Genomic DNA, 11,926 nt, shown 5'->3' with positions numbered 1-11,926 from the left:
CTACAGGCACCACAAGCTCTGGCACACTGGTGTTTCTCACCCCAGGACCACCTCCCAAGAATGGGACCCAGATTCAAACAGGTCAAAGGAAGAACAATTACCCTCTGAATAGTTGCTTGGTCCCCCTTTGATCTGCAGGCCGAGAGCTCCTGAGGCAACCATGTTGGCAGGAGCTGTAGCAGCTGGGCCTCTGCCTCCTATTGCCCTGGAGGCAGAGACCAGAACATGCTCTCCTGTCACCCTTTTGCAACAGGACACTGACATTTTACTCTATCTCTGGTGTTTATGTATAGAGAAGTCTGGAAACCACCATAGCTGCTGGTGATTCACTCACCTGAAGTCTATTCTGGTCAGCCTGGGCTGCTGGTTAGGGTTACCCTGAGTCTGGGACCATGCAGCTCACTTGGGACCATGCTCAGCTCCCAGTCTGGTGCCATAGACCCTTACTGTAGGCCTGCTGGGCTGCATTCAGCCAGAGATTTGTTTCTTTCTGTTACTTTGTGGGTTCTGTAGCTCTAAAATTTGTTTAGAGTCATATTTTAAAAGTATTGGAGGTATTTGGTGTGGGAGCTCATACAGGTTCCTGCTTCTACTCAGCCATTTTGACTTGGCCCCCCGTTGTCAATTTCTTTGATGAAAATATTGATTGTTTCTATAATTTGCTATTTTACCCACTTATTTTTTCTTATTAAATAATTTCATTTGCTATAACTTTTAATCTATTTTTCCATTGGCCATTACCAAATGTAAACTGAGTCTTCCTCTACTAACTGTAGAGGGTTGATGTGTTCATGATTAAAATCTGCATATAAAAAAAGCTGAAGGAAAATAGTTTCAAGTGTGATTACTTTATTAGCAATGGCTAGCAATTTGCTGGTCAACTGGGACCATGGCCACCTCATTTGGCATAAGGACCTCATTGTGAACTCACAGAGCACTTTTATGGGAATAATTGAGGAACATTAAAAATGAAAGGAAAAGCTAAAACATAAATGAGACATATTGATCACATTGATTCACATTGGCACTTACATTTTTTGATTCCCTGGGGTATTCCAAGAGTTTCCATTATCAGCATGGTAATGTATCTAGTATAAGCATTTCTGAAAAGCACAAGGAACCTTTGCAGGATTTACTTCTCTCCTTTTCCCCTTTGTAGGGATAGGAAACCTGATCAGATAAGAAGTTCTCAAGATCTGGCTATTCCTAGTCCCATGACACTGTAATTCATAGTGAACTGATTACGAACTATCATCTCTAACAAGTTTTTTAATAGGAATGAGAAACCCAGCTCATCAGCTGTTGGATTAATAGTCAAACTGAGAAAGTCAAGGGAAGTAATGAACGTGAAAGTGAGTGATTTAAAGATGCAAGTATAGATTGAGCTCCTTCTCCATTCTGGGCACTTGGATGGATGCTGTAGATCCAAAGACAAAAATAAAGCAGTCTCTTCCCACAAGGACTTTCCAATCTCCAAGGATCTCTAAAATTCTCATGAACCTTGGATGCCTTCTGTAACTCATACAACCTCTCTCAAGCCTCCCCTAAAATCATATGCAGTGTATGAGTTATAAGAGCAGGGGACCAAAAAGAAAACAAACAACAAAGACACCAAAACCCACCATCATCTGGCTAGAGTGTTTGAGGTAGGGGAGGAAAAGCACTGGTGCTCTGCTTATAGAATCACAAAATTTTAGATTTAAAGTTGTAGGGGACCTTAGAGATCCTCCTCCTCCTATAAGATAAGGAAACTGAGGCAGAGGTTTATCTTGTCCAAGGTTATGCAGCTTCTAAGTGGCAGGGTTGGGATTTGAGCCCAGGTCCTTGGAATCTAAGTCCAGTAAAGACTCTCTGTACTTCCCTTTTTGGTGGTGCTAATGCCTATCTTTTTTACTAGGTGGGAAGGTTTAAATTGGGTGACAGATGTCCTGTGTTTGTCTCTTTCTCCTCTTCTCCCTCACCTTGATTTCTCTCCCTTTCCCCAGCAAAACTCCAAAAGACAGTGTGGGTGACCCTTGGAGGATAAAGATGGTTCAAGGTCCTTCCTCTCCCCCCAGAGCAGTCCACCTTACAGGCCTAGCTTGGCCTACATTGCTCGAGGAAGGGCGCAGATTTTGTAGGAGACAGGAGAGGTGGTCACTCGAACATCAGAATCTAAGCTCAGCTGGGTGTTTGGGGGAGCTTGGAATGAGAATTTCTGGAGCAGGCAAGTGAAGAAAAGGAAGAGCTCAGCCCGAGCCAGCTGTTCCCCCAGGCAGACCCTCTTCCCTGAAAGGCAAAGAGATAAAAAAAAGCAGTGAATCCACTACTCATGGGCCCAGGCTGTGGTTTGGGATAAGATGTCCCCAAGGCCTGGGGCTGCATCATAGCATTGGGATAAACCTTAAGGCTATTCAGTGGCTTGTCTACAGTCACAACCCTGATAACAGTAGAGGTGGAATTTGAACTCAAGTCTTCCTTGTTCCGTGTCTGGCATCCTGTCTATCATGCTATGCTGCTGGTGACCCCAGGGAATTAGTATAGTTGAAATACTGTGTCTCTTAATGAAGGACCTGTTTTCAGCTATGTCAAGATATTAAGAGACCCCCTGTTTTCCAGAGCTAAGGCCCAGAAAGCACACTGTGCCCTGAGCTTGACATAACAGCAATCCTTTATGCTCTAGGTGATCTCACCCTCTGGCTCTATGTATTGCTTTGACAGGCACAAGTGTTCTCTGAGGCATTTATGATTTTCTTATTAATCAATAATTGTTTGGATTTGTTGGGGCTCCCCTTATTTCCCGAGATCCTGAAACCCAATGTGTTGCAGCCTAAAGTTATCTGTCCCATCTTTTGACATGCTCACAATCCCTGTTCTTCCAAGTGAACTGAACCAGGTACTGCCCTCTTATTACCACCACATTAACACTGGTTCTGAACCCCCACTAAACAATCACAAAGCTCAATGACCATTAAGATTTGAGACAATCGATTTAAAAACTGTTCGCACAGGAATGCCTCCATTGTCCACTCATGAGCCTGCTGTGTGATCTGCCGCTCAAGACCTAAGAGTGATTGTGCTGTGGTTCTGCCCATTTTTTATAACATATATAAGACCTGTTTTGTCCCAGAAATGTTAAGCCCTCCTTCTCAGGAAGGGGAATTCTACTTGCAACTATCTTCTTCACTTTGAAATTAATTAAGCTATTTGTGTCCTGACACTCTTGTTTCTAGCCACTCACAGGTTAGAGGCTGGCTCTGGTGCAGTTGACAGATCCCACCTTGGATGCTGCTCATCCATGTGGCATTAACAGTCATTTAACCTGAGCAGGCCAAAGTTTACTTATCTGGGAAACAATGGATTTGGACAATGTGGCTCCCAAGAGCCTTTCTGTCTCCAGAAATAAGATCCTACTTTTGTTAAGCAGTAGGAAAGACATGTGATTTTTCTGAATTCAAGCCAGTTGGGATTAGTGGAGAGAGTGTTAGAGTTGGAGTTAAAACTCTGATACTTAGAAGCTGTGTGACCCTGGTCAATTCACCTAACTTTTCAACTTCAGTCTCTTCATGTTTAAGACAGGGATAAGGACCTAGCTCACAGGGAAAGACGTAAAAGACTTTACAAGCCTTTATTAACCTTAAAGGACCATATGAATACTAGTTTTCATCTTCATCTTCATCATCATCATCATCACTACTATTACTATTGCTATTGTAGAAGTTGGCTATTACTATAACAATTAAAATTTTTATTTTCAATCAAGTGCAAACAACATGCCTCACTTGGGTGTTGTGAAGGCTGAATGGAATAAAGAATGTCAGGTCTTTGTTAGACTTAACATCAGCAGTATGCTCTCACCTGAATCAAGGGAAAAAAAACTGATCCTGGATGCAGAAAACCTAGCTTCCATGTTTCCTCTGACACTCATTAGCTTTGTGATATTTAGGAAGCCTCTTAGAGTTCGAAGTACCTCTCTAACATTTGAGGACACAGAGAAAGTGTTGACTGGCAGTTCTTCCTGAGAGGAAAGATTGTAATGGGCAGCAGATGTATTACTTCAGAGCAAACTTTACTTGAAACTATAGACCCTCCTGAAGGAGGAGGTTTAAGAAGGAGACAGAACTGAACAGACCCCATTAGCTGTGTAACCAGCCTTGATCATGTCTGGATGTTAAGTGCACCCCTGATCACCAGTTCCAAAGGCATAAAGGAGCTGTCCTCACTCCTTTGTCCTAGGACTTGCTCTCAGGAATCTTACATTATTTCTGATGAGATAAGGTGCCACTCCAGTTATCTAGAGACTAATACTGGGTGCCAAAACCTTCAGTGCCATGACAAGAGTTGGCCAAACCTGGTATTTGCTCTCAGGGATCAAGTGATGGTTTAACTTAATGATTCCATGATATCCATGGTGCCAACATTTATTCTGTTATTCTTTTTTATGAGAAATGTCAGGTAAGCAGCTCCCCTCCTTCTAACTTCCTTTTGACATATCAAAGAAAAGAGATGATGTAGACTTATATACAAATGGACAGAAGGCATGTCTTGGAGTAAGGAAGATCAGAGTTCAGGGACTGGGAGCTTAAGTAAAATTAGAAAACATTCTAGTTCAGCTTTCTTATTTTACAGGTTTGGAAACTGAGCTTCAGGGAAGTTAAGGGATATGATCATGTACTCACCTCACCCTTTTAATAACAGATACAAGACCTTTCAGAATAAGAAGAGATGAATTATCTCTAGTGATTTAAGGTTTGCAAAGTACTCTAGAACAAGCTTTATCACACCCAGGTGAGGCATTAATTCATTGAACAAACCCTTAATAATAGTAATAGCTAATATTTATAAAGCATGTTAAAAGCTCACTGGCCTTGTCGACATGCTTCATTGGAGACTTGAGCAAACAGGTGTCCTCCGAGAGCAAGAACACAATGTCCTTTAGTGTAGCTCCATGGAAATGCAAAACACCCCACTGGCCCCAGCTCCTGCCACACACCAGAAGTAGAACCCCAGCCCAGAACCAAGGTAAGGTAATAGATCCTGATGGCCTCCAGCAGTGCCAAACACTCCCACCCAAACTCCTCAGCACAGAACCAGAAATGAGTGTTCCCTGTGGGCTTTATGGCAACATCAGTGCAGTACCTGGTACATAGCTAGGAACTGCAGCTCCTGGCCTAAGAATCTTGAGAGAGTGCCCCTTACACCCTGGGAGCAGAGTTTAAAATTGAAAGAAAGGAAAAAGCCCAAAAAAGATCAGCAAAAACCAAAAACACAGAATATGACTACAGAAAGTTATTATGGTGACAGGGAAGACCAAGACACAAAAACAGAAGAGTACAACAATGTCAAAACACCTATGGGCAAAAGCCCACAAAAAATGGAGAGTGGTCTCAAGTGCAGAAGGCACTCATGGAAGAGTTCAAGAGGGAGCTTAGAAACAATGAAAGAGAAGTAAAATAATGCAAAAAATAAATGAGAGTGATGCAGGAAAATTATGAAAAAAAGTTAGTAAACAACATGGGAAAATATAATTGCTTAAAGGTGCAATTGGCCAAATGGAAAAGGTGATACAATAATCCTGTCAAGAAAACAAGACCCTAAAAGGGATGGAAAGTTCAAAAGGAAGTACAAAACCTAAACGACTCTTTAAAAGATAGAATTTGGGCATCTGGAAGCTAATGATTCTATGAGACATTATATATGTATTATATATTAGATTAGATATATTATATATGCATAATGATATATCATTATATATGTATTTTATATGTATTATATGTAATTAAATGTACATATTATTCATATACATGTATATGAATCCATCAAACAAATTCTAAAAAGCTATATAAAGTGCTGCTATTTTAAATTTTCTTTTGAAGGACTTTCCCAATCAATGAACGGGACTAGTATGTGGACTATGACTATCCTGTGATTATGGGTTGGAGGACTGTAATCTTAATAGAATCTGATGATCTTCCATGTCCCTTTGTATTGGGAAGTAATCAGGTCTTTAGCCCCTTGTTTCAAGATAACACCTTGTTTAAGCTCTTTAATTGATACAGAAGTAGTTAACGCCTTGGGAGGAAGTTGCTGATGTAATAGGAAGGGGCAGGACAGGGAGGAGATAATACATATATATATATAAGGAAAGCTGGACAGACAGATATTCCTGGGGTAAGCATCTTGGAGGCAGAGCAGCTGCTGCCAGAGACACAGAGAGATAATTTTTCTTTCTGAGCATCTGAAGGTTGGAGCTTCTGATGAGACCTTTCTTCTGGTGAGACCTTTCCTCTGGAAATTTCTGCTGAGAACTTCCAGGAACCAGGCTGAGGAGCTACTGTGAATGAGAGAGGAGGATCCCTGCTTGACGGACCCTGAAGGCTTAGGAATGTGGGTGTTTGTTGCATTGACCATGTACACCAAATCTGTGGTTACTGTAATGATTTTGACTTTCTGGTTCTGGGACTTGGTTTTCTGATATTTGAATAAAGGCTTTGGTACTATCCTCCATGTAGAGAGCCTGTTACATGTTGTGATTCACAATTATACCATCATATTCATAAACACTGTGGGTTCTGTGAGTATTTCATTATTGTTACAAGGAAGTAGACTCTGCAAAGTTTCTTAATGTTAACAATTTTGGGGGCCCTTGGGCTATGGATTTCCCTCCTGCAAAGTGTAGCTCACCTATTGAGAAAGGCAGAAAGGAATCTTTCTTCTTAAACTGTCCATTCTCCAGAAAATGTTCTGGGTTGAAAGTTTCTGGAGTAGCCCACTCCTTGGGATCCCTATGCAAGGCAGTCAAGTTGGTCATCACTACAGTCCCCTGGAAACAAGTGAAGAGAATAGAATCCAAGCAATTTTGATGTGGAAGAGACCCTGGTCCACCCTCTCATTTTACAGAAGAGGAAATTGAGGGCCTCGTATAATGGGGAAGAATTAGCTAAGACCACAGAGTTTTTTAGTAGCCAAGCCTGATATAGAGATCAAAACATCTTATAGCAAGGGCTCCCAACCTGTTTGGGGTCACAGAATCTTTGGAAGGCTGGAAAAGTCTTTACACCCCTTCTCAGAATTGTTTTAAAATGAATCAGATAAAACACATACAATTATAACAGAAACCAATTACATGGAAATGCGATGATCACAACCTCAATAAAACAAAATTAAAAATCAAGTTCATGTGTCCTAGTTAAGAACTCTGCCTTACAGAGTCATAAATTTAGGATTAGACGGGATTGTAGAGGTCACCTGGTTCATCCCTCTCATGTTACAGATGAGTAAGCTAAGAACTGGAAATGAGGACTCGCTGAAGGTCCCCCAGGGGGGCAGATGAACCCAAGGTGCCTCCTTCCAAACTGTAATGTTTGGGCAAGGTTGATGTTCAGCAGCACTGGGTGATCTGTCTTCCAAATGGCATCTGTCCCCTTTGGGACTACATTCTACCTAATACCTACTTATCAATCAGGCTATAAAATATCAAGCTTAGTAAATTACTTCATAATTCCTATAAGAAATGTGAGATACTGTGAGAGATTGTTGGGACTGGAGATAAGGGAGTCCAGTGCAAATCTTTGATACAAGATGATTAAAATAGAAGACAATAGATTTAGGGCTAGAAGCTTTCTCATTTTTACACATGGGGAAAATGAGGCTGACAAGTGAAGTGACTTGTCCAGGGTTACACAGTAACCATCTGAGAGTGGATTGGAACCCAGATCTTCCTGACTCCAGTTCCAGGTCAGCATCCATTGGGCCTTGTTGGGTTGGAACCTCCAGCTTCCAGTCTAACTATAAAGACACACCTGGGTATGTTTAGAAGGAGCTGTCCTCATGGGAGAAGCTCAGAGGATTATGCAAAGATTGGGGCAGAGAAGAAGGAGGTGAAGTATGTGTGCCCAGGCCCTCTTGTGTCCTGTTTGTGTAAGTGAGTAGGAGTGGCCCTGTCTCTGGCCTTAGAGATCCTGGAACAAACATAACCTTCAAACTATGTCTTGGGAGCGATCTCTGCTTCCCCAAATGGATGAAACCATGCAGTTAGACCTGGGGGGGACCCAGAGGCCTCCCCATCACTTTACACCACAAAGAGGTCACGTGACTTGCCCAGGTCACACAGCTCAGCATTTGAACCCAGGTTTTCCAGCTCCAAGTTCAATACTCTCCCCACTACTCCAGTTTGTGTCTCTGCCCCCAGATTTAAACTGAGTCTTCCTTAACACTTAAGTTAAGGAATTCCTGCTCCTTCTCTAAAATATTCCCTTTCTTCTCCTCTGGACTTCCTAGTTCCCACCCATCCTTCCTTCCAAGCCCACCTTGCTCACCTCCTCTTCTATAAAGTATCCTCATTGCCTTGTCCCATCATGGGCTTGTCCTCCTCCTGATTCCTTCCTGACTCACCAACTGGCTGTGTGACCCTGGGCAAGGCACTTCCCCTCTGCCTGCCTCAGTTTTCTTATCTGTAAAATGGCAGTGATAGCAGGGTTGTGAGCATCGACTGAGATGTTTCTAAAGTTTTTGTAAACCTTAAAAGGCAACGTGAATGGCACTTGTTTCTCAGTTCACTCTTGGACTCTGTATTCCTCACAGGGTCGTCCACAAGGTGATCAAACCAGTCGGGCAAAAAGCAATGAAACTTAGGCCATAAAACCTAAGTCTAGAGCTCAGCAGTGCTCAGCACAGTGCCTGACACATAGCAGGTACTTAGGGAATGTTTATTGATGTGAGGGAATCCTTTGGCGGTGATGGAGCCCTAGGAAACTGGGAGCTGTTAAAATGATTTGTTTCTCATGATTTCCCTTTAATCTTCAGGTCCTAAAGTAACTTCTTGGAAAGGTGCAGCTGGATTGGAGCCTGGACCTAGGAAAGGGAGTTGGGTGATCTGCCCTGGCCAGGTCCCCAAAGAGAAATCAGGGGGATGGGATATGGAAATAAATCCTTCAGAATTCTGTACTCAGTGTCTGTCTGGGACTATTTACCCCCAATGACTGAGAAACCGTTGCTCTTTGGGTTAATATGTTTTGTTTTGGCCATAAGAATTAGGGGAAAGTTCAGTCTAGATCCATCATGTTTAAATGACTACGGAGTCCAGAACACTTGGAAGGATATTGAATGATCATCTAGTCAGACCCACGGGGGTGTCACACATAGGGAGCCTAAGTGCACAAAAGTAATTTAAACACAGGAGTAAAATTAGGCTTTTAAACCCTTTCCCTCTGCCTCCAAATCCACTGCTTTTTTTCTTATCCAACTGTAAGAATCAATGATTTTAGCATTCTAGTCCAATGTTTCTTCCTCTTTTAATCATGGAGTACTTTGACAGTCACATGGTGAAGCTTATCCTCCTCTTTTCAGAATAATATTTTTTTAAAATGTAAAATAACCTACATAGGCTTACAAAAAACCCTCACTTATATGGAAAGAAATCATACATTTATACATACACACACACATATATATATACATATGTGCATATATATTTTAAAAACCAAATTCATGCACCTTAGACCAAGAACCTTTGTTCTGTAGTATATTTCTTTCACCTTTTTTAATATATTAATTTATTTTTAGATCTCAACATTCCCTTTTACAAGATTTTAAGTTCTAAATTTTTCTCCCTCTCTCTCCTTCCCCCATCTCACGATGGCATAAAATCTTGACATAGTTATATATATTAGTTACATATATATACATATATATATATATTCTTTCACCTTTTTTAGTATATTAATTTATTTTAGTTTTCAACATTCCCTTTTACAAGATTTTGAGTTCTAAATTTTTCTCTCTCACCTCCCCCCATCCCAGGATGGCATGCAATCTTGACATAGGTTATAAACATACCATTATATTAAACAAATTTCCACATTAAATATGTTGTGAAAGAAGAATAACAACAGAAGGGAAAACCCATGGGAAAGGAAAAAAAGATAAAATAATATACATTGCTCTGCATTCAGACTCCATAATTTTTTCTCTGGATGTGCATAGTATTTTCCATCATGAGTCTTTTGGAATTGTTTTAGATCATTGCCTTGCTGAGAAGAGCTCATTCTATAATTGGTAATTGCACAATGTTGCTATTACTGTGCACAATTAATTCACATTCTTCTAACCCTTCCTGAATAGATGGAAACCAGAGAGTCCCTTCAGGGTCATGGGAAAATAATAACTTACCTTTGGCACATGGTATCCAGCCACTGTGGTATCAACCGTGGCCACCCTGGGAACGTTGAAAGGAATAATATTACCCATTCTCTGAACTTCATGAATGGCTGCATTAGTGTAGGGCATATTCTCCTTATCATCCATGGTGGGCTGCCTCGATTGGCCAACCACCCTGTCAATCTCAGCTTGTATTCTTCCTGGAAAGAAAAGGTATAATTTTTTAGGACCCAAATAAAAGCTCCCTTATATAAAGGACTTTAAAGTTTCGAAAATATTTTACAAATATCATCTCATTTGATCCTCATAGCAATGCCAGGAGAACAGTGAGATATCATCCTAGTGTTTCAGATTAACATGAGGCAGACAGAATATAAGTGACTTGCTCATAGTCGAAAATCTAAGTCGATTTGAATTCAGGGATTTCCCCATTCATCCAGGTTTCTGTAATCATGTGGGAGAACAATAGTCACTCCTGGTGCAGGATGGAAGTTTGGATTGGCACCTCACCAAGGGTGCCAAGTCCCTGTAAACCAGGAGGGGGAGACTTGACTGATTATGATCAAACAAGGATGTTTGTGTTGTTGGGAAGACATCCAGGAATGTGGTACCAAGGAAAGCAAACTGGAGTTAGAGACAGAAGACCTGGATTCTAATTTAAGCTTTATCTCTCATTTTTGGAGGGTCCTTGCGCAGCTCATTGAAACCTATGGGACTTGCTTTCCCCATCTCTAAAATGATCAGTTCAGAATAGACTGTCTCTAAAGTCTTTAAATTTATTTATGTATATTGTGTTTGTTTATGTAGCTTTATATTTAGTGTCCAATGATCCCTGGTTCCAAGTCAACCAGATGTAGAAAGCAATTTCTGAAGAACAAGATGGTAATTTTAAAAGAAAGATAAGGTGGCTCCCCATGTGAGCTTATCCCTGACAAAGCATTTGTCATGAGCCATGTAGAGAGCAACATAGTTCGTTAGCATTTGCTAAGCAACTACTGTTTGCTTGGAACCAAACTAAATAGAGACAGATAAAGGCAAAAGACAGTCCCTGCCCTCAAAGTGCTCCCAACCTAATGATGGAGACACCACGCCAGTGAGACACCTGCAGGAAATTGAAGATAATCACAGAGGGAAGGCATTGAGCTTGATGGGGACTGGGAAAACCTTTCACAGAAGGTGGACTTTCATCTAGGAATTAAAAGATACCAGGAACATCAGGAGGCAAAGAAAAACTTCCAGGAGTAAGGGGGCAGGCAGAGAAAATGACCAGAGCTGAGGGAAAGAGGGTATTGTTTGTGGGACAGCCAAGAGGCCAGTGGTACTGAATCAAAAATAGGTTTCAGGGACTAAAGTATAAAGAGTTTAGGAATATAGGAAGGGGACAGCTCATCAATGATGTTGAATGAGAAACTGAGCATTTTGTATTTAATGGAGGAGGGGATAGAATAACTGTGGAGTTTATTGAGTGGGGGTAATTACTCAATGGTCATTGATGAAAGATGGATTGGAGTGGAGAGAGACTTGAGGCAGACAGACCCACCAGAGTCTGTAGCAACCATCCAGGTGTGAGGGAGTTGGGCCTGGACCAGTGTGGGAAGAGTGTCTGAGGAGAGGAGAAATTGAAAGATGTTTCAAAGAGGAAAGAAGCAGGTCTATTAAATGGGTGTGTGTGAGACGTCATGAGGAATTGAGGAGGCCTCTTAAATTTTGAGACTGAGGGACTGAGAATATTGTGTATAGTAATAGGAAAGGTAGGAGGGGAGGGGGGTCTAGGAGGAAAAGAATGAGC

The 11,926-nt window shown here is 41.4% G+C and overlaps 1 protein-coding gene across 2 annotated transcripts in view; it reads right to left on the bottom strand.

Annotated features, from left to right (window-relative positions):
* Window positions 1-831: 831 nt before the first annotated feature.
* LOC138164918 (cytochrome P450 2J2-like) overlaps window positions 832-11,926 on the bottom strand; it is a 34,572-nt gene continuing 23,477 nt past the window's right edge. For both annotated transcript variants that reach the window (XM_069092883.1, XM_069092884.1), the window contains 3 exons: window positions 10,150-10,337; window positions 6,664-6,802; window positions 832-2,268 (listed from right to left, as the gene is read on the bottom strand). In XM_069092883.1, the coding sequence (XP_068948984.1) occupies window positions 2,087-2,268; window positions 6,664-6,802; window positions 10,150-10,337 (509 nt within the window). In that variant the 3' untranslated portion in view covers window positions 832-2,086. The remainder of the gene's footprint in view (window positions 2,269-6,663; window positions 6,803-10,149; window positions 10,338-11,926) is intronic.

This window comes from Petaurus breviceps, unplaced genomic scaffold (assembly GCF_028583685.1).
Source record: "Petaurus breviceps papuanus isolate PSGF00001 unplaced genomic scaffold, PetGlider_PUasm1.0 207, whole genome shotgun sequence".
Lineage (NCBI taxonomy): Eukaryota > Metazoa > Chordata > Mammalia > Diprotodontia > Petauridae > Petaurus > Petaurus breviceps.
The sequence above is the reverse complement of the archived record's forward strand: the minus strand, read 5'-3'. Positions and strand labels throughout refer to the sequence as shown.